The sequence below is a fragment of the Taeniopygia guttata genome, chromosome 5, assembly GCF_048771995.1.
Source record: "Taeniopygia guttata chromosome 5, bTaeGut7.mat, whole genome shotgun sequence".
Classification (NCBI taxonomy): Eukaryota; Metazoa; Chordata; class Aves; order Passeriformes; family Estrildidae; genus Taeniopygia; species Taeniopygia guttata.
The window spans coordinates 11,269,818-11,292,554 of NC_133030.1; the positions used below are offsets into that span (position 1 = coordinate 11,269,818).

Below are 22,737 nucleotides of genomic sequence, written 5' to 3' on the forward strand. Positions count from 1 at the left end.
ACAGAACAGAGGGATGATTTAGGATTTCAGCAATGTAATTTCTGCTGAGAAGAGGCAAATCAATGCTGCTCTTCTGGCTTTAATCCTTAGAAAGTTGCAGGTTTCCCCTGAGTCATCTTCCACACTCCCTTGGCAGTCAGACAGCAGCCTAAGTGAATTCCAAGGAACTCCTAGAAAGCTGAGGTGAGATGATTCCTACCCAGGTTGACATGTGCCTCAGGGATTTGGAATGCTCCTGCTGGAAACTGGCATATATGGTGGCCCCGGGACCAGAACTGTCACCTCTCTTCCCTGCTGACACCATTTTTGTGTCCTTAGCTATGGAATCTCACATCTCCCACAGCCCAGTCCTTTCAAGGGCAAACACTTCATGATCCAGGAGATGACAGTACTCCAGTAGAGGTGAAGAGGGATTTTGGACAAGGGCATGGAGTGACAGGACATGGGGGAACAGTTTCCCACTGACAGGGGATGGGTTGACATTGGATATTGGGAAGGAATCCTTCCCTGTGAAGGTGGTGGGGCCCAGGCACAGGTTGCCCAGAGGGGTGGGGTCAGGTAAAAACAAACACAAATGCTCCCATGTCTGAGGAGGAGGAGGAGGAGGAGCCCTAATGAAGGGCTGGAAAGAGGATCACAGCACCCCAAAATATGGTCCCTGATAGCTTTCATTGCATCATTAAGGGGTTGGCAGTAATTAGGGTGGGCTCTTAAGTGCTGGTAACCTGGCTGCAAGAAACTGAGTGCTGTCCTCCCCTTGGGCTGTGTCAGCCTGCACTGGAATGACAGAAATAGGAATCCCCAGCTCAGATGGCTTTCTTGGGGCCAGGAAGGTTTTTGGCAATGATCCCAGATCTCTTCCCAGAATGGGAGTTGTTTCTGAGAAGCAGCCAAATGCTTCAGCAGTGCTGTGAGCACTCGCAGCACTGCCAGCAGTCCAGTGCCACCAGCACCACCAGCAGCTCTCTGCAGCTGCAGGGACAGTGACCCCTCAGGGTAGGGAAATGAGGAATGGCAGAAACCTGCCGAGAGAGGGAAAGCATTTGGAGACTGTCACATTTGGAAGACTGTTTCTAGTCAGGAGGAAATGAGCAGCCACTCAAAGAAATCTGCATGTCGAGCTACTTCCGCTGTGGCAGAAAAAAAGTCAAGACAAACAACCCTGAGGAAGTCAAATTCTGGCGTGGCCAAAGATTACATTTCTGATTCTCCTGCCGAGCCTTGCAAAACAGCCACGGGACAGGGCACAGAGAGGAGCCAGCAGGACAGGAATGGGGAGCTCCTGGTGATCTGGGCACTTTCTCTTCATGTCACTGACCTGGCAGGAGCTGCTTTAGGACGTGGATCCCAAAGGAGCAAGAGGTTCCAGGAAGCGCCGCTGATCTGCACAGACCCCTTTGCCTGCTGCTGCCCCACAGGGAACAGGTCAGTGGAATGTTTTCCTTCCTCCCTACCCACCTTCCTCTCCTCCAGCAGCTGCTCTGCTCCTGCCACCCTCTCCCAGTGACCCCAGTGCCCTCCCCAGGTCCTCTCTCTTCTCCTGTGCATCCCGCCTGTATCCTAATACTGAAATGGGCCTGAGCAAACTTTATAACACATTGCAAAGCATTTGGAAGCAGTAATTCTTTACCTGCAAAGGACACAGAAAAATCTCTTCTTGTATTGTGTGTATGGTTAGACTTTACAACAGGTTATTAATGCATTATAACCACATTTTGCATTGAAAAGTGTTGCTTATCTAATACATAAACACCATTTTCCTAGAATTCATTTCCATGCATCCTCCTCCTCCTGGAAATCCTTTTAGGATCCTGGAGGTTTATTGGGAGGCGTCTCTCTGGTGGTCATAGTCAATGAATGATGCTGTATTAAAGATGACCTTACCTTGAACTTTTTCTCCAGCTATGCACTGTTGCTTCTTGTTCCAGAACTTGCCCCAAAACCCCTAAAGGCCTCCTTATCTGTTTCTGCACTGGTTCCTGCCATGTTTATCATCCTGTGTGTCTGGCTTTACATCCTTTTATCTTTTTTTGACTCTTTACTTTTGAACAACTTCATAAGAACTGACAAGTTTTATTTTCTGTGTTATTTCTCAGCCTCCTCCCAAACCTGCCCAACCATCCCACCTTCCTCTCACACCCCACAATTTCTATCACCCTCCTCCCCTGCACATCTCACTCCTCCCCACTGAATCCTTCCCACTGCAGGGAGCTGCTGTGGAGCCTCATGGTCCATCCCTGGATTCTCCAAGCACTGACTCCCCATCCACTCTGACCACAGCCAGGGACACATCCCACCGCCTGCCCAGCGTCCATCCATGGAGGTGACCACCGTGTCCCCATCTGCCATCTCACCCACTGAAGGAGCTGATTTGTGTGAGACAGATATTCCCAGTGTGGCCATTCACATTGTGACACTGCTCATCTGCCTCTGTGGGCTGGCTGGGAACGGGGCTGTGCTCTGCCTCCTCGAACTGAAAATTTGTAATGATGGCATCTTCACCCTGGCTGTCATTGACTTCCTCTTCCTTCTCCTCACAATCCCCTTCGCCCTGCTCTCCCTGGTGGAGGACATATCCTGCTTTCCTGTTGTGCCCCTACTGTACCTAAATTTTCTTTTCAAGCTGTCAGTGCTGTCCTACTACTGGGGGCTGTACTGGCTGATGCCCAACACCCCTGTGGTGTATATGGAAAAGATCTTCCCACTCTGCTGCCGCTGTGAACTTCCTCAGCGCCTGTTTTGGGTGCTGGGCAGTGTCCAATATTGGGCCTTCTTTGCTCTCTTCACTGTCCTTCCCACGGTGACATCCCTGTGTCCATCAGAGGAACAAGGGCACTGCCGGGCAGCTCTTATCTCCATGTACACCATCATCCTGCTCCTCTTCGTTGCGCCCATGGTCATTTCCAGCATAATTGATTTCATTAAGGCCAAGCCGGGCTCCCAGCAGCAGCAACCCAAGAGGCGCGACATTGTTACTGTCCTCATTGTGCTCCTCACTCTCCTCCTCATCATCTGCGATTTCCTGCAGCAGCTCGGTTACCTCGATGTGCCCTCCCTGGTTTTTTTCCTGTTCCCCTGCATCAACAGCAGCTTCAAACCCTTCACCTACTTCTTGGCAGGGAGGTGCTGGAGGCCCTGCTCTGTGCGGTCCCTCCGGCCTTCCCTTCAGAGGGTCTTTGAGGAGCAAAAAGAAAAAAGTGGCAACACAGATGATCCTGCCATGGACACAATGATCTGAGTCTGTTGGTAGCTCGCCCTGTACTGCTGAGAGACCTTGGGACTGCTGAGAGACCCTGGGACTGTGGCTGAGGGATTCCTTAAGTCACCTGAATAATAAATATCTAGAGTGACACTCTCCCTGTGCTGGTGCATCCTCACCCCCTTTCCAGCTCGCACTGGGCTCTGATCCGTGCTTGGGAGGCCTCAGCCTTGAGGAGCAGCCCCTGGGCTCAGCTCCTCTGGCGCTGATCACAAAAACCCTCTGCTCCCAGGAACTGCTGCTGTCCAACGACCTCCTGGGCTTTTATCAGCAGCCTTGGGAATTCTTTTCCTTCCCTGAATGCCACAACATCCCTGCTCTCACACTTTCACAGCAAGCTGCCGGCCCCCAGTGTGGCCAGGGTGAAACATTGCTGTGGCTGCAGCCCATCCCTTGGGGCCCCGTAAGCAGCAGCCCAAAAGGAGACCCTTGGAGCTCTCCTGGGCCCAGCAGCGCTGAGCAGAAGCTCCCTGGCCCTGGGGCCTCTCCGAGCTGGGATCTCTCCCGTCTGCTGCCCTCGGGTGATCCCCGAACGCCGGCGGCTCCTGGGCCGATCCCCCAGGGCTCGAGGCCCAAGCCTTGGCACGGTGAGGAGATGCCAACGGATCTGCAGGGAGCATTTGCTTCATATCCACTGTAGACCTGTTAATCTGTTTCTGCACTGGCTCTATCCATGTTTAGCATCCTGTGTTCTCCTGAGGAGCAGAGAGGGGCTGGGCTTTCCTCCTCCCTCCTGGGTCCTAGAACAATATGGCTAGGATGAGGAGAGACACTGCCGAGTGTCCTTGGTGGAGCGGGGCAGGAGCACGGCTGTTGGGTGGAAAAGGGGGCCCTGGGGACAGTCTTGGGTGTTGGAGGCAGTTTTGAAGGGCTCAGGAGAGGGTCAGAAGGGGTTGGAGAGGGTCTGGTAGCAGAAACCCCAAATCTCCCCACTGGAGGACAGCAGAGCCTGATAGATCACGCTTGGAGTGGAGGAGTGGCTGCAGTCTGGGAAAGCTGAGAGATGTGGTAGGATGGGATGAGGATGGAGAATGGGGTGGGGATGGGGATGGGGAGCAGGAATGAGCATGCAACAGGGATAGAATGGAGAGCAGCTCGGCACAGTTTGGCTCTGAGCATGTTTTGGCAATGATCATGGAGGTATTAACGTATTGGGAGTTGATTCTGAGAAGCACACAGCTCTTTCATCAAGACTGCCAGCGTTGCCAGCATTCCTGTGTCACCAGTACCTCCAGCATCCCTCTGCTGCTGGAGGGACAATGACCCCTCAGGGAAGAGAAACAAGGAAATGGTAGAAACCATTCCCTTGTAGGGAAGGGAAGGCAGGCAGAGAATGGACATTCTCCTGGGAAGTAGTGTTTCTAATCCAGAAGAAATTAGGAGCCATTCACAAAGACAAAGACTTTTTTTTTTTTTTCTTTTTTTCTTTTTGCTTTGTGATAAGAACTCTAAGCCTGTGTAACTCTGACACAGCCAAAGTTGTAAAACCACTTCTGACTGCCCTATGACCCCAGTGAGTCTTGGGGAGCAACACCAGCACAGGACACAGAGGAACAAGAGTGAGTGAGGAGCTCCAGGTGATCTGGGGACGTTCTTCTGCATAGTACAGACCTGAGAGGATCCACTTTGGGATATGGATCCCAAAAGAGCAAAAGGTACCAGAAGGCACAGCTCATCTGGAGCTCATCAGACCCCTATGTCTGCTGCTGCCCCACAGGGAACAGGTCAGTGGAATGTTTTCCTTCCCCCTACCCCACCTTCCTCTCCTCCAGCAGCTGCTCTGTTCCTGCACCCTCTCCCAGTGACCCCAGTGCCCTCCCCAGGTCCTCTCTCCGCTCCCCTAATGCTGAAATGGGACTGAACAAACTTTATAACACAATGCAAAGCATGAGGAAGCAGGTATTCTTTACCTGCACAAGACACAGAAGGATCTCTTCTTGTTTTGTGTGTATGGTGAGACTTTACAACAGGTTATTAATGCATTATAACCACATTTGGCATTGAAAAGTGTTGCTTATCTAATACATAAACACCGTTTTCCTAGAACTCATTTCCATGCATCCACCTTCTCCTGGAAGTCCTTTTATGATCCTGGAGGCTTATTAAGAGGGGTCTCTGTAGTGGTCATATTCAGTGGATGCTGCCATATTAAAGGTGACCTTGCCTTGAACTTTTCCTCTGGCCAGGCACTGTTGCTTCTTGTTCCAGAACTTGCCCCAAAACCCCTAAAGGCCTCCTTATCTGTTTCTGCACTGGTTCCTGCCATGTTTGTCATCCTGTGTGCCAGCCTTTACATCCTTTTATCTTTTTTGCCGATTTACTTTTGAACAACTACAGAAGAACTGACAACTTTTATCCTCTATGTTATTTATCAGCCTCCTCCCAAACAGCCAAACCTTCCCACCTTCCTCTCACACCCCACAATTTCTACCACCCTCTGCCCCTGCACATCTCACTCCTCCCCACTGAATCCTTCCCTCTGCAGGGAGCTGCTGTGGAGCCTCATGGTCCATCCCTGGATTCTCCAAGCACTGACTCCCCATCCACTCTGACCACAGCCAGGGCCACATCCCACCGCCTGCCCAGCGTCCATCCATGGAGGTGAGCACCGTGTCCCCACCTGCCATCTCACCCACTGAAGGAGCTGATTTGTGTGAGACAGATATTCCCAGTGTGGCCATTCACATTGTGACACTGCTCATCTGCCTCTGTGGGCTGGCTGGGAACGGGGCTGTGCTCTGCCTCCTCCAACTTAAAAGTTGTAACTATCGCATCTTCACCGTGACTGTCATCGACTTCCTCTTCCTTCTCCTCACAGTCCCCTCCACCCTGCTCTCCCTGGTGGAGGACATGTCCTGCTCTGCTGTTGTACCTCTGCTGTACCTGAATTTTCTTTTCAAGCTGTCAGATGTCTCCTATTACTGGGGGCTGTACTGGCTGATGCCCAACAACCCTGTGGTGTATATGGATAACCTCTTCCAGCTCTGCTGCCGCTGCAAACTTCCTCTGCGCCTGATGTGGTTGCTGAACGGTGTCCAATTCTGGGCCTTCTTTGCTCTCTTCACTGTCATTCCTGCGGTGACATCCCTGTGCCCATCACACCAGCTGGAGCTCTGCCGGGCAGCTTTCATCTCCATGAACACCATCATCCTGCTCCTCTTGGCTGCACCCCTGCTGGTTTCCAGCACAATTGATTTCATTAAGGCCAAGTGGGGCTCCCAGCAGCAGCAACCCAAGAGGCGCGACATCGCTATCGCCCTCATTGTGCTCCTCACTCTCCTCCTCATTTTCTGGAATTTCCTGCAGCAGCTCGGTTATCTCAATGTGCCCTCCCAGGCTGTTTTCCTGCTTTACTGCATCAACAGCAGCTTCAAACCCTTCATCTACTTCTTGGTGGGGACCTTCTGGAGGCCCTGCTCTGTGAGATCCCTCCGGCTCTCCCTCCAGAGGGTCTTTGAAGACCAGAAAAAATAAACTGCCTGCAGAAATGATGCCCCAAGAGAGACAGGGGTTTGAGCCTACTGATCCCTTCCACTTCTCTGCTGAAGGACCCCAGGAGAGTGGCGGAAGGATTCCTTGAGCCTCCTGATTAAACAATATCCACGGGATCACCCTCACCATGGTGATGTATGCCTGCAGGAGAAGGGAGCAGGAGCATTGCCTTGGGTGATTTTTGAGGGATGCTCTGAAGGAAGCACATTGGAGCACAGCTTTCCTCCTCCCTCCTGGATCCACATGGCTCCAGGCAGTGCAGCTGGGCTCAGTGCTGTTCCCCAGCTCTATTCCCCATGGAATGACCCTCATGGCCTTGGCCCCAGGGAATGAACTCCATCTCCTTTGGCTCAGCAGATGAGTTTCATGGTGTTTTCAGGGAGCTCTTGCCGGCAAAGAAGGGGATGTGTTAAACCCTGTTAAGCCCTGGGGACACACCCAGCATGTGGTGTCGGAGATTTCCCAAATCCCTGCAGGGCTGGTGCCCCTCGATGGCAGGAAAGGGGTTGGGATCACACGGAGCATCCTTCCCCTTCTGTCCTGCAGAGACAGCCCTGCATTCCCAGCTGATGGGATTCCCAGCTGATGTTGACAGCAGCACTGCAGCTGAGGCAGCCAATTGGTGCCCTTATTCTGTTAAGTTCTGTGCGGCCTTGGTTTCGTTTCAATTATGTCAGGTTGAGATTAAAGGTTTAAAAAACTGCCGATTTTTATAAAAGAGTGATCCTATTTGGATGCATTAGAAGGTCCGTGTTGCTTTGTCCCAACTGCTGCAAAATTGAGCACTGAATTTCTTGAATAAACAACATCCAGGCTTCACTGCAGAGCCTGTCTCTGGTGAACAGTGTCCAAAATGGCTCATTTCCTTCTTTCCTTACTTTATCCCATTGCAAAGCCTATGCCTTGTCTGTGAGCAGGGCAGTACCTGTCTCATTCCAGAGCCCTTCCTAAGGCACATCCCTGCAATGGTTGGGATGATGTTGGCAGTGCCAGGATCTCCTCATTCCTCCTGGGAGAGACCTGGCCAGCAGCCACAGCTATTGCTTAGAGGGAAGTTGTCCCTCCTTTTCCCACTGCCTTAAATCCAGGGGAAACCAACATGCCAATGCTTCTGGAAAGGGAAGTGAGAGGGAAAGTTGTGGATGCTGATGCTGAGTCAGGCTTTGGAGACACAATTGAGAGAGAAAGTTTGACAGAGAAGAGAGAGACTTTGACATCTGAGAGGCTTTTCTCTCCCTGTCTCCCTTTTCCCTGTCCATTGCAAAGCAGAAACTTTCCATGGTGCAACCTCTTGTCCAGGGAAGAACAACTCAGCCAGGGGGTTTCTTTCAAGGTAAGTGCAGGAGGATCATGATCCTTCAATGTATTTTTTCTACTTTCCAGCACCTTCCTTGTCTCCTGTGTCACCCAGGCCACTCCCTACCTCAGCATCCTTTCAAAAGAGCAAAGATTTCAAAGCAAAAGTTTTCCTGAGTTTCCCTGCCCATGGCAGGAGGAGAGATGGAATGAGATGATCTCTATGGTTCCTTCCAACACAAACCATTCCATGATGATTCCCCATGTTATTCAGCATCCACCCCAGGCAGGAGTTCCCCTGCTGCACACAGCACCAGCCTGACAGAGCTCAAGGAGCATTTGCACAATGCTCTCAGGCACAGGCTGGGATTTTTGGGATGTCCTGTGCATGGCCAGGAACTCAAGTGTATGATTCCTGTGGGTTCGTTCCAACTCTGGATATTTATAATTCTATTTCATGATGACTCTGATGAGTCTCTGATGGTTCCACTGTGTTGTCCCTATTCCCTGGCTCTGACACAACCACAAATTCCCTCTGGAAAGCAACACTAACAGAGGGGCTGAATTCCTTTGCACAGCTCCCAGCCAAGAAGTAAATCAGCGGGCGGGCACTGCTGTTGGCTCAGGCAAGCAGGACAGAGGTGCTGAGGGCAACGACAGAGAAGTCAAACACCCTCAGCAAGAGCCAGTACCCAAAATCAGCGGTGGAGAAGGGGAAGGAGACAACAGGCAGCAGGAGCAGGGCCCAGAGCTTCCCTGGGGGCTGTTTCCATGAGCAGCACAGGAGCCTGGCCAGCAGGGCAGAGCAGAACAAGTCAAGGTGAGCACAGAGGAGAGGCAGCTCAGGACCAAAGCCATGAGCGCCAAAGGGCAGAAATTGAGGCTGACAGTGAGCAGGAAGGAGAGCAGCCAGAGCAGGGCACACAGGAGCACCGGGAAGCGCTGGGAGCAGTGGCAGGGCAGCTGGACACGGGGAGCACAAACAAAGCTGTCACAGCACTGGGGGCTGTCAGAGAGGAGACAGTGGCAGTGAAAGCCAAGGGGATGGTGACCTTCAGGCCAGCTGTCACACGCCACAAGCCAGCTGGTGGCAGAAGCTCTCTGGGACAGAAAATAACCCCAGGGCGATGGTGATGGAGAGCAGGAAGATGAAGCCAGCCATGGCCAGGCTGAGAACACAGGTGGTGAGGGGGTTCCTGCAGCTGTGGAAGCCAAGGAGCAGGAGCACAGCCCCATTCCCACCATTCCACACAGGCACAGCAGCAGCAGCAGCGTGGAAGGCTCTTTGCTCCAGTGCCTGTTGTCACTCTTGGTCCAGTTGTCGTGGTTCTCATTCCAGCTTCCTTTGGATGCCTTCCCACCGGGCTGGCTCCAGCAGGCAGGGCTGGCTCCCTCCCTGGCACGGGACAAAGTGCTCATTGTGACACCTCTGCTGCTTCTCCTTGCCCTCACACACCTGGAGGGGTGACACACAGAGACACCACAGCAATGCTGCTGTCCCCCAAACGTGTCTTTTCCCATCTTTTCTCACCCACAGCTTCCATGTGGAGCAGCACAGGGAGAGGCGAGGGACAGGACAGTAGGCAAGTAGGATGTGGGAGCCTGGTCTGGTGTGCCTGGCACAAAAGCCAGGGAGATACCTCCTTCCTGGCTGTGGACAGGACAGAGCTGGAGGAGGAAAACAATTGGAGAAGGAAAAGATTGCCCATGGAGATAGCAGAGAGCAGATGGCTTTGGGATGGATGTGACCTGGACTCTCAGGTGTCAGGTGATATCACTCAGCTGCTGTAGCATTCCTTCAGGAGGACACTCCTTTGAATATTCCCTCCAATTTCCCACAGTATTTATCACTTTTAATTCCCTACAGATCTCAATTCTCCTCCCATAATTCATAACCAGGCTCCACCCAATGAGGGGGCACTGATTAAGCTGAACGAGAAGAGTCTGACCTTGTTTCCTCTCTCAGCCTGGAGAACTTCACCGCAGTGCACTCACATCTCCTCACACACACCAGCTGCTGTCCCTGGGGCGGGATCTTCAGGAGCTTCCCTGGAATGGTCACTTGGGAAAGGGGAGCGAAGCCCGCGGGGTGAGCCCGAGCAGCGTCCGGCGCGGGCTCTGTCCCAGCTCCTGCCACAGCCCCCTGTTCTCCGTGCTGGCTCGTGTTCTCCAGGGCTCTCACTAACAGGGAACTAGTTCAGAGCCTGGGACGGGATCAGGGCTCTGCTTTCCATCTGCTCTTCACTCTGTCCAGGGACTGAGGAACAGGAGAGAGCCTCAGCAAGGAGACCTAAGGGAAAAGCAGTTTGTCTCCATGTCAGCTTCCTCTTCTGTTTCTAAAGGAACCAAAATCCTCAAATCTTGTATTCTGAGCTGCCTGAACTTGCCCCATATCATTCCAGGGGTGGCTCCTTAGGACACAGCAGCACAAATGTCCTGTGAAACTTGGATTTCCAGTCCAAATCCCATTTTCCCACTTATATGCCTCAATTTCAGTGGTCATGGACCTTCACCATGCTATTTCTATGAGGATTAATGCAATAATAAATTCTGTGCCAGAGATGGAGGCACAGGCACACAGAGGGATGATTTAGGATTTCAGCAATGTAATTTCTGCTGTGAAAATCAAATCAATGTTTATTTGATGGTTTTAATCCTTAGAAATCCTTGCAGGTCTCCCCTGAGTCAATGTATACACTCCCTTGGCAGTCAGACTGCAGCCTACAGTGAATTCCAGGAATTCCTAGAAAGGTGAGTTGAGATTATTCCTACCCTGATATGTGCCTCAGGAGTCTGCGATGAGCCTGCTGGAAACTGTGGGCCCTGAGACCAGAATTGTCACCTCTCTCCCCTGCTGACACCACATATGTGTCCCCAGCTATGGATTCTCAATCTCCCACAGCCCAGTCCTTTCAAGGGCAAACACTTCATGATCCAGGAGATGATGGGGCTCCAGGAGAGGTGGAGAGGGATGTTGGACAAGGACCTGGAGTGACAGGATGAGGAGAATGGCTTCCCACTGAGAAAGAATGGGTTCAGATTGGATATTAAGGAAACATACTTCCTTGTGAGGGTGGTGACACCCTGGCACAGGTCGCCCAGAGGCATGAGGTCAGGTAAAAAAAACCAGAAATGCTCCCATGTCTGAGGAGGAGGAGGAGGAGGAGGAGGAGCCATAATGAAGGGCTGGAAAGAGGATCACAGCACTCCAAATCATGGTCCCTAGTAGCTTTCATTGCATCATCAAGGGGATTGGCAGTAATCAGGCTGGGCTCTAAGTGCTGATAGCCTGGCTGCAAGAAACTGAGTGCTGTCCTTCCCTTGGGCTGTGTCAGCCTGCACTGGAATGACAGAAATAGGAATTCTCAGCTCAGTTTTCTTTATTGAAGCCAGGGAAGTTTTTGGCAACGATCCCAGATCTCTTCCCAGAATGGGAGTTGTTTCTGAGAAGCAGCCAAATGCTTCAGCAGTGCTGTGAGCACTCGCAGCACTGCCAGCAGTCCAGTGCCACCAGCACCACCAGCAGCTCTCTGCAGCTGCAGGGACAGTGACCCCTCAGGGTAGGGAAATGAGGAATGGCAGAAACCTGCGAGAGAGGGAAAGCATTTGGAGACTGTCACATTTGGAAGACTGTTTCTAGTCAGGAAGAAATGAGCTGCCATTCAAAGAAATCTGCATGTCAAGATATTTCCACTCTGGCAGAAAAAAAACCCAAGACAAACAACTCTGAGGAAGTGAAATTCTGACGTAGCCAAAGATTCAATTTCCGATTCTCCCACCAAGCCTTGCGAAACAACGGCGGGACAGGGCACAGAGAGGAGCCAGCAGGACAGGACTGGGGAGCTCCTGGTGATCTGGGCACTTTCTCCTTCATGTCACTGACCTGGCAGGAGCCGCTGCAGGACATGGATCCCAAAGGAGCAAGAGGTTCCAGGAAGCGCCGCTGATCTGCACAGACCCCTTTGCCTGCTGCTGCCCCACAGGGAACAGGTCAGTGGAATGTTTTCCTTCCTCCCTGCCCCACCTTCCTCTCCTCCAGCAGCTGCTCTGCTCCTGCCACCCTCTCCCAGTGATCCCAGTGCCCTCCCCAGGTCCTCTCTCTTCTCCTGTGAATCGCAGCTGTATCCTAATTCTGAAATGGGCCTGAACAAACTTTATAACACATTGCAAAGCATTTGGAAGCAGAAATTCTTTACCTCCACAGGACACATAAGGATCTCTTCTTGTATTGCATTTGTGATGAGCCTTTACAACATGTTATTAATGCATTATAACCATATGTAGGCATTAAATAGTGTTGCTCATCTAATGCATAAACACCATTTTCCTAGAACTCATTTCCATCCACCTTCTCCTGGGAGTCCTTTTATGATCCTGGAGTTTTATTAAGAGGGGTCTCTCTGGTGGTTACATTCAATGAATGCTGCCATATTACAGGTGACCTTGCCTGGAACTTTTCCTCTGGCCAGGCACTGTTGTTTCTTGCTCCAGAACTTGCCCCAAAACCTCTAAAGGCCTCCTTATCTGTTTCTGCACTGTTTCCTGCCATGTTTGTCATCCTGTGTGCCAGCCTTTACATCCTGTGAGAAACAACCACCCACTGGTTAAAATTTTTAAAGGTTTATTAAACCTTAACAAAAAATACAGCAAAAGGACAAAATGGTTGGGAGCTTCCCTCCTGGCTGCCTAACACGTGTCTGGCTCATGTTCAGGATGGATGCTTCACCTTTGATACCCTGGTTGGATTGCATCAGCTAAACCTGCCCCCCCCACAAAATCTGTCAGTCAGCTCTTCTTTGCTGTTCATTGCTGAGGCCTGCTTTCCTGCAACTTCATTGGAGGGTCAGGTGTTGTCCTGCTGCACACCCCCACCCCAGCAGCAAGCTTTGGTGCAGGCCTTCTTTCTGCCTGTCCTAGATGACTCGAGATCTCTGATGGAAACAGTACAGAGGGGGAAAGGGGACTATGGGGAGAACAGGGGGCAGCTAAGCAACAGACTAAAGAACATAATTATACATCAATAAAGCTTCTCTTAAGATTCACACAGTATTCATCCCTTAACTGCGAAAGCAAATCATCTCATGATCCATCTATAATATACCCTTTTAAATTTTGGCCACTTTACTTTTGAACAACTTCAGAAGAAGTGAAAATGTTTATTCTCTATGTTATTTCTCAGCCTCCTGCAGAACAGCCCAACCCTCCCACCCCACCATTTCCACGGCTCTCCACCCCTGCACATCTCACTCCTCCCCACTGAATCCTTCCCACTGCAGGGAGCTGCTGAGGAGCCTCATGGTCCATCCCTGGATTCTCCAAGCACTGACTCCCCATCCATGCTGACCACAGCCAGGGCCACATCCCACCGCCTGCCCAGTGTCCATCCATAGGGATGAGCACCTTGTCCCCCCCTGCCATCTCACCACTGAAGGGGACAGTCTGTGTGAGATAGATGTCCCCAGCATGGCCATAGACAGTGTGACACTGCTCATCTGCCTCTGTGGGCTGGCTGGGAACGGGGCTGTGCTCTGTGTCCTTGGGTTCTGCATCCAGAGGGACACCATGAAACCCATCACTGCCTGCATCCTTGGCCTGGCCATCATCAACTTCCTCTTCCTCATCTTCATGGTCTCCTCCACTCTGCTCTTCCTGCTGGAGGATTTGTCCTGCTCTGCCATCACGTCCCCAGCGTACATAAGCTTCCTTTTCCTCCTCTTGCTGATGTTCCACAGCGTAGGGCTGTACCAGCTGATGGCCATCAGCATCGAGAGGTGCAGGTGCATCCTCTGCCCACGTGGGCTCTTCTGCCACCTTCCCCAGGACCTGTCATGGGTGCTGGTGAGTGCCATGCTCTGGGCCCTTTCCATCACTGCCATCGCTGCCATTTCTGTGGTGACTTCCCTGTCCAAGTCACAGGAACACAAGCTCTGCTGGAGGCTCTCATCTCCCTCTACATCCTCAACCTCCTCGTCTTTGCTCCATCCGTGGTCATTTCCAGCACAATCCCCTTCATTCATTTCAAGGGTAGCTCCCAGCTGCAGCAATTCAAGAGGCTCGACATCACTGTCTTCCTCACTGTGCTCCTCACTCTCCCCCTCAGTCTCTGGAATTTCCTGCAGCAGCTCGGCTGCACCACTGTGTCCCCTCAGGTTGTTCTCCTGTTCACTGCATGCACAGCAGCATCAACCCCTTCATCTTCTTCTCAGTAACAAAGTGCTGGAGGTGCTGTGCTGCTCCGTGGAGTCTCTCAGGGAGTGCCTCCAGAAGGTCTCTGGGGAGCCTGAAGGAAAATCTACCCACAGGAATGATGCCAGCAGGGACACGGGGGGCTGAGCCTGTTAAACCCTTCAACTTCCCCAATGCAGGACCATGGGGCAGTGGTTGAGAGTTTCCTTGAGCCACCAGATTATTAAATATCCATTATATCACTCTCCTGCTCTGTATTCCTGCAGGAGAAGGCATCAGGGAATTTGCAAAGGGCCACATGTGAGAAATGCTCTGCAGGAATCACATTGGAGCATGGCTTTGCTCCTCTCTCATGGGTCCTAGAGCACTGTTCCCCAAACAGATCCTTCCCAACAGGACCGTGATCCCAAAATTCCCCCTGGCACCTGCGTCCTGCATCCTGCTGAGGTCTGATGTCAACAAGCAGCACCGTTAACCCTGAGCTGCCTTTGCCCCCTCTGCCAGCGCTTCCCGGCTTCCCCTGGCTCCTGCTGCCAGCCGGGAATGTGGCTGGTGGGAGGGGACAGAGAGGTTATTAGCCAGGAATTTTGTGATTGTTTCGAAATTTCATAATGAACTCTGTTTAATTACTCAGAGCATATTTGACTGTGGTTTTTTAGCTGGTTTTGATTTAGATTTGTGTTGGCTGAGTGTCAGTAGAAAACTCTGTGGATCAGTACCCGTTAGAGAACTTACTCAGTAGCTGGAGAACAAAATTCAATAAAGTATTTTTTAATGGTTAACATATAACTAGAAATTAATTGAACATCATAGACTGAGAATGATATCTTGAGGGAATTAGGAGTTCAGAGGCCTGAACACGCCGGAAGACTTGATTAATAAATTGCAAGAGATAAATTGCAATGGCAATAAGAGACCCATTTCCTAAGCTTGTAAACCTCAGAAGACTTAATCAATGGTAACTGTCTAACCAAGACATCAAAGTTAATAAAACATTTTTTCACTGGAAAAAAAAAAACCAACAAGTTATGTATTAAACTAAGAGAGACAACATATTTTGGTAGTAATTAAAAGAAACAAAACAGTCATAACATGAAATAATAAATTAGGAGCACTTTTAGGAGTATCTATAAAAAAATCTGGACTATTATAGTGCATAAAAATGCCTGAAAAAATGTTGTTTCTTTGAACATGTCTATGGTAAATAAATTTCCAAAAGGCTCACAATTTTGACTCAAAATTGTTACTAGTCTATAATGCTTTTACTGTTAGACTTAAACTTCTTGGTTGCAGAGGGGACACACCCATGGCTTGTACTCTCTGGCACAACCATGATCTCCAGTGCCCAGAGCTGGGCTGGCACCGGCACAGCTGGCCCTGACACGATGGCCATGGGGCTCAGCATTTCTCACTCCAACTGCTTTGTGAGTGTCACAGCAGAGATCTCCCCAGAGATATTTCGTTTTTAATTTTGTGAGCCAGATGCAAAGGTCTCTCAGCCTTCAGAAATTCTTCCTCTCCACTGCCTTCAGCTGCCCCCTCAGCAGGCTCCGATGGTGCAGCAGCAAGGAGAGGAGAAGGCCGTGGTCCTCAGCACGGCCACCCCCTTCCAGGAGCAGGGTGGCACCTGTGTTTGTCACCATGGGCTCCACGGGGCATCACCCTGCTCCCTGTGGCTTTGCTGAGGTCACCAGCCCCACCACATCCCACACTTTTTCTCCAGCACCACCACATCCCACATCTTTTCTCCAGCCCCACCACATCCCACACCTTCCCACCACATCTTCTGAAGCTGTAATTGCAGGATTAACCCCTGATTTGTAAATGGACCAAACTTATATCTGTCTGAAAAACCCGTGACCATTGTCCGTTTTGGGTGTAGCCCTCTCAGAGGCTTTGACTGCCCAAGGGGTACCTTTGGAAGGCCTTTGATAAATACCTGCTTTCATTCTCTTCACCTTGTCTGGCCTCTGTTCTAGGAAGCCACGCCAAGGCATCAGGCAGGCAGGGGCTGGAGGGGGCAGGAGGGGTCTGGGTGCCCCCAATCCCAAATCTCCCATTGGACGGCAGCAGAGCCCAACAGGCCACACTTGCAGCCAGGGAGTGGCCTTGACTGGGAAACCAGCGGGATGGGATGGGATGGGATGGGATGGGATGGGATGGGATGGGATGGGATGGGATGGGATGGGATGGGATGGGATGGGATGGGATGGGATGGGATGGGATGGGATGGGATGGGATGGGATGGGATGGGATGGGATGGGATGGGATGGGATGGGATGGGATGGGATGGGATGGGATGGGATGGGATGGGATGGGATGGGATGGGATGGGATGGGATGGGATGGGATGGGATGGGATGGGATGGGATGGGATGGGATGGGATGGGATGGGATGGGATGGGATGGGATGGGATGGGATGGGATGGGATGGGATGGGATGGGATGGGATGGGATGGGATGGGATGGGATGGGATGGGATGGGATGGGATGGGATGGGATGGGATGGGATGGGATGGGATGGGATGGGATGGGATGGGATGGGATGGGATGGGATGGGATGGGATGGGATGGGATGGGATGGGATGGGATGGGATGGGATGGGATGGGATGGGATGGGATGGGATGGGATGGGATGGGATGGGGATGAGGAGTGATACCAAAATCAGCCGGAATAAAGTTCCTAATACCAACTAATTATGTTAGCAAGGGATGTATTGGGCAGCAGGAAATGCAGAAGGATCTCTCCTTATTTCTCTGTGTGTTGTGAGACTTTACAATATAGTTTTTATCCACTATAACCATTCCTAGACATTAAAAAGTTTTTCTTATCTAGAACATAGACACCATTTTCCTGGAACTCATTTCCATGTTTCCCCTTCCTAATGGCAGTCCTTTGGTGCTCTTGGTGAATCCTTCAGAAGGGGTCTCTGTTGGTCCTATTCAGTGTGTGCTGTGATATTAAAGGTGACCTGGCCTTGAACTTTTCCTTTGGCCATGTGCTCTTGCTTCTTGTTTTAGAGAACTTGCCCCAAAAATACTGCGTGCCTCCTTATCTGTTCATTAACTGACTCCAGCCACAATTATCATCCTGGGTCCACATTTTTACAGCCTTTTATATTTTCACCAGTTAAGGGGCCACTTATCTTTGAGCAACTTCAGAAGAGGTGAAAATGTTTATTCTCTCTTATTTATCATTTCCCTGCAAACCAGCCTAACCCTCCCACCTCCCTCTCCCACCCCACCATTTCCACCACCCTCCTCCCCTGCACATCTCACTTCTCTCCACTGAATCCTTCCCACTGCAGGGAGCTGCTGAGGAGCTGCATGGTCCATCCCTGGATTCTCCAAGCACTGACTCCCCATCCACGCTGACCACGGCCAGGGCCACATCCCACCGCCTGCCCAGCGTCCATCCATGGAGGTGAGCACCATGTCTCCTCTTTTCACCTCACCAACCAACGGACCTGGTCAGTGTGAGATCAATGTCTCCAGCATGGCCATACACTTTGTGACGCTGCTCGTCGGTGTCTGTGGCCTGGCCGGGAATGGGGCTTTCCTCCGGCTCCTCCAAATTAATGCCATCACTGAATTTGTGGCATTCAACCATGCCAGCATCAACTTCCTATTCCTCATCTTCATGGTTCCCTCTGCCCTGCTCTTCCTGCCGGAGGAGGTTTCCTGCTCTGCTATAATGCCCCCAATGTATCTGAGCTTGCTTTCCCAGCTGTCACAGTTCACCTACACCATGGGGCTCTACCAGCTGATGTTCATCAGCATTGAGAGGTGCAGGTCCATCCTCTGCCTGTTTTTCTGCACTGGGCAACTTTCAGAGCACTTGTTGTGGGTGGTGATGAGTGCCCTTTTCTGGGCCCTGTTCTTTGTTGTCACCGCCGTCAATCCCACGGTGACTTCCCTGTGCCAGTCACACGAGCAGGAGCAATGCCAGGTGGGTCTCACCTCCATGTACGCCCTCAACCTCTTCCTCGTTGCTGTACCCATGGTGATTTCCAGCACAATCCTCTTCATTCATCTCAAGGCCGGCTCCCAGCAGCAGCAGCAACACAAGAGGCTCGACATTGTTATCTTCCTTGTTGCACTCTTCAGTCTGCCCCTCAGTCTCTGGTCTTTCCTGCAGCAGCTCGGTTACACAGCTGTGCCCTCCCACGTGGTTTTCCTGCTCACCTGCATCACCAGCAGCATCAAACCCTTCATCTATTTCTTGGTGGGGAGCTGGAAGAGAGACTGCTCCATGGGGAGCTGCTGGAGACACTGCTCCATGGAGAGCTGCAGGAGGTACTCCTCCATGCAGTCCCTAGGGGAGGCACTCCAAAGTGTGTTTGAGCAGCCAGAAGAAAACAGTGCCTCTGGAAATGTTCCTCTGGAAATCATGGACACAGAAGCATGAGCCTACTTATCCCTTCCACTGCAATGCTGAGGGACACCAGTACAGTGGCTGAGGGATTCCTTGAGTGACCTGATCAATAAATCCCCACAGGGATCACCCTCCCTGTGCTGGTGCATCCCCCACCCCCTTTCCAGCCCGCACTGGGCTCTGATCCGTGCTTGGGAGGCCTCAGCCTTGAGGAGCAGTCCCTGGGCTCAGCTCCTCTGGCCCTGATCACAAAAACCCTCTGCTCCCAGGAACTGCTGCTGTCCAACGACCTCCTGGGCTTTTATCAGCAGCCTTGGGAATTCTTTTCCTTCCCTGAATGCCACAACATCCCTGCTCTCACACTTTCACAGCAAGCTGCCGGCCCCCAGTGTGGCCAGGGTGAAACATTGCTGTGGCTGCAGCCCATCCCTTGGGGCCCCGTAAGCAGCAGCCCAAAAGGAGACCCTTGGAGCTCTCCTGGGCCCAGCAGCGCTGAGCAGAAGCTCCCTGGCCCTGGGGCCTCTCCGAGCTGGGATCTCTCCCGTCTGCTGCCCTCGGGTGATCCCCGAACGCCGGCGGCTCCTGGGCTGATCCCCCAGGGCTCGAGGCCCAAGCCTTGGCACGGTGAGGAGATGCCAATGGATCTGCAGGGAGCATTTCACTGCCTCCCAGGGGAATTTCTCACAGGCACCCAGCACGGACTCTTCCTGTCTGTGTGCACACACGAGTGCATCTGCTCCTGCAAATGTGGGGAAATGCTAAACGCGTTTCATGTTATTTCTTTGCTAAATTGTTAATTTCAAGGTAGAAAAGCAGGAATGGCTTGGAGAAGCAGAGACACTGCTCATGGTCCCAGGTGGAGCAGGGCAGGAGCGGGGCTGTCCTAGGGGAAAAGGCGGCCCTGGGACGGGACTGGAGGTGGTCAGAGTGTTCCAGAAGGGTCGGAGTGTTCTAGAAGGGTCTGGAGGAGTTCGGAAGGGTCTGGATGCTGCTGATCCCAAATGTCCTGACTGGAGAGCAGCAGAGCCCAATGGGCAGCGCTTCAAGGCAGGGAGCAGGCATGGGATGGGATGGGATGGGATGGGATGGGATGGGATGGGATGGGATGGGATGGGATGGGATGGGATGGGATGGGATGGGATGGGATGGGATGGGATGGGATGGGATGGGATGGGATGGGATGGGATGGGATGGGATGGGATGGGATGGGATGGGATGGGATGGGATGGGATGCGATGGGGAGTGGGGCAGAGATGGGGGTAAAGAGTGATAACAAAATCAGCCAGAATCAAGCTCCTAACACCAACTAATGGTGTTACAGAGGGAAGTACTAGGCAGCAGGACACACAGAAGGATCTCTACTTTACAACATGCATTTTATCCATTATAACCCTATGCGGGCATTAAAAAGTTTTTCTTATCTAGTACATAAACACCATTTTCCTAGAACTCATTTCCATGCATCTACTTCCCACTGAGCATCATTTCATGGTCCTGGAGGCTCATTGAGGGGGGCTTCTGGTGGACGCATTCACTGAGTGCTGCGATATTAAAGGTGACCTTGCCTTGAACTTTTCCTTTGGCCATGTGCTTTTGCTTCTTGTTACAGAACTTGCCCCAAAAACACTGCAGGCCTCCTTATCACTTTCCCCAGTGGGTCCAGCCACATTTATCATCCTCTGTCCACACCTTTACATGTTTTAATCTTTCTGCCCAGTTAGTCTTCAAGGAACTTCAGGGGAGTTGAAAATGTTCATTCTCTTGTATTTATCAATCCCCTGACGTATGGCCCAACCCTCCCACCTCCCTCTCCCACCATTTCCACTGCCCTCCTCCCCTGCACATCTCAGTTCTCTCCACTGAATACTTCCTGCTGCAGGGAGCTGCTGAGGAGCTGCATGGTCCATCCCTGGATTCTCCAAGCACTGACTCCCCATCCACGCTGACCACCACCAGCGCCACATCCAACCGCCTGCCCAGCGTCCATCCATGGAGGTGAGCACCATGTCCCCTCTTTTCGCCTCACCAACCAACGGACCTGATCAGTGTGAGATCAATGTCTCCAGCATGGCCATACACTTTGTGACATTGCTCTTCGGTGTCTGTGGGCTGTTTGGGAATGCGGCTTTCCTCCGGCTCTTCTACATTAACCCCTCGACCGACTTCGTCTTCAACCAGGCTATCACCGACTTCCTCTTCCTCATCATCATGGTCCCCTCCACCGTGCTCTTCCTTGTGGAGGAACTGTCCTGCTATGCTATAATGGCCCTGATGTATTTGAGCTTCCTTTTCTACCTCTCACTGTTCTCCTACACCATGGGGCTGTACCGCCTGACATTCATCAGCTTTCAGAGGTGCAGGTCCATCCTCTGCCTGATATTCTGTGGTTGCCAACTTCCTGAGCGACTGCTGTTGGTGATGATGACTGTACTGTTCTGGGTCCTCCTCTTTGTTGTCACTGCTGTCAATCCCACGGTGACTTCCCAGTGCCAGTCACTCGAGAAGGAGAAATGCCATGTGGCTCTCACCTCCATATACGCCCTCAACCTCTTCCTATTTGCTGCACCCGTGGTCATTTCCAGCACAATCCTCTTCATTCATTACAAGGCCGGCTCCCAGCAGCAGCAGCAACACAAGAGGCTCGACATCGTTATTGTCCTCGTTGCACTCTTCAGTCTGCCCCTCAGTCTCTGGTCTTTCCTGCAGCAGCTCGGTTACACAGCTGTGCCCTCCCAGGTGGTTTTCCTGCTCACCTGCATCGCCAGCAGCGTCAAACCCTTCATCTATTTCTTGGTGGGGAGCTGGAAGAGAGACTGCTCCATGGGGAGCTGCTGGAGACACTGCTCCATGGAGAGCTGCTGGAGACACTCCTCTGTGGAGTCCCTAAGGAAGGCAATCCACAGGGTGTTTGGGGACCCAGAAGAAAACACTTCCTGTGGAAATGAGCCCACCTCTGATGCAGAGGACTGAGCCTGTTGCTCCCTTCCACTGCACTGCCGAAGGAACCTAGTGTAGTGGCTGAGGGAATCCTTGAGGGACCTGATCAATAAATCCCCACAGGATCACCCTCCCTGTGCTGATGCATCCCCCACCCCCTTTCCAGCCCGCACTGGTCAGATGTGGGGAAAATGCTGCAGATGTGGGGAAATGCTGCTCTCCCAGGTGTTCCAGTGCCTGAGACACCTGAGGGGGTCAGGCCTGGGAGCAAGGTTAAGGCCTGAGATACCATTGCAGCTAAACGCGTTTCATGTTATTTCTTTGCTAAATTGTTAATTTCAAGGTAGAAAAGCAGGAATGGCTTGGAGAAGCTGAGACACTGCTCATGGTCCCAGGTGGAGCAGGGCAGGAGCGGGGCTGTCCTAGGGGAAAAGGTGGCCCTGGGGCGTGACTGGAGGTGGTCAGAGGGTTCCATAAAAGTTGCGGGGGTTTTGGATGGATCTGGAGGAGTTTGGGAAGGGTCTGGATGCTGCTGATCCCAAATGTCCTGACTGGAGAGCAGCAGAGCTCGATGGGCAGCACTTCAAGGCACAGAGCGGCCATGGGATAAGATAGGATGGAATGGGATGGGAACTGGGAGTGATCCTGAGATCAGCCAGAGTAAATTTTCCAACACAATGGGAGGCATTAGAAAGGAAAAAGAGATGGATCTCTCCATATTTCCATTTGAGGTGAGACTTTACAACAGGGGTTTTACCCATAATAACCACACAGAGCCACTAGAGTTCCTTTGTCATCTAATACATAAACATCATTTTCCTAGGACTCTTTTACAAGCATCCGCCTCCTTCTCCAAGTCCTTTCCTGGTCCTGGACGATGCCTCACAGGGGTCTTTTGTGGTCACATTCACTGAGTGCTCTGAGAATAAAGATGACCCTGCCTGTAGTAGTAGGGACAGGCGAACGGAAGATCTCGGGATGTGACGGAAAGAGAGACCCTTCCCCGTTTTCCCTGCTTCACGTTATCTATTAACCCCAGAGCATGTAACCACACCTAACCCAGTAGTTTTCCACTCCCGACTAACCCTAGAGACCCTACCAACCCCCTCTGACGTAGCAAAGACCCCCAAGACTATTTAAACCCATGAGATAAGATAATAAAGGCTTTCGACCGTCCACCATATTGGTGTCTG

The 22,737-nt window shown here is 51.8% G+C and overlaps 3 protein-coding genes and 2 pseudogenes across 3 annotated transcripts; 4 read left to right on the forward strand and 1 right to left on the reverse strand.

The window, feature by feature from the left end:
• The first annotated feature begins 859 nt into the window (after nt 1–859).
• LOC121470097 (mas-related G-protein coupled receptor member D-like) lies at nt 860–22,727 on the forward strand (annotated as a pseudogene).
• Nucleotides 2,318–3,238, forward strand: LOC115490544 (mas-related G-protein coupled receptor member H). Its single transcript, XM_032748577.3, has one exon. The coding sequence runs from the start codon at nt 2,318–2,320 to the stop codon at nt 3,236–3,238; it is 921 nt and encodes a 306-aa protein (XP_032604468.3).
• Nucleotides 5,855–6,733, forward strand: LOC140680234 (mas-related G-protein coupled receptor member D-like). The gene has a single exon (XM_072929381.1). The coding sequence runs from the start codon at nt 5,855–5,857 to the stop codon at nt 6,731–6,733; it is 879 nt and encodes a 292-aa protein (XP_072785482.1).
• On the reverse strand, nt 8,490–9,487 carry LOC115495350 (mas-related G-protein coupled receptor member D-like; annotated as a pseudogene).
• On the forward strand, nt 11,154–14,493 carry LOC140684209 (proto-oncogene Mas-like). The gene is given in 5 exon segments (XM_072929382.1): nt 11,154–11,163; nt 13,438–13,470; nt 13,473–13,976; nt 13,979–14,209; nt 14,212–14,493. Coding segments are annotated over 5 exon segments (999 nt in total). The 3' UTR covers nt 14,433–14,493.
• Nucleotides 22,728–22,737: the final 10 nt, after the last annotated feature.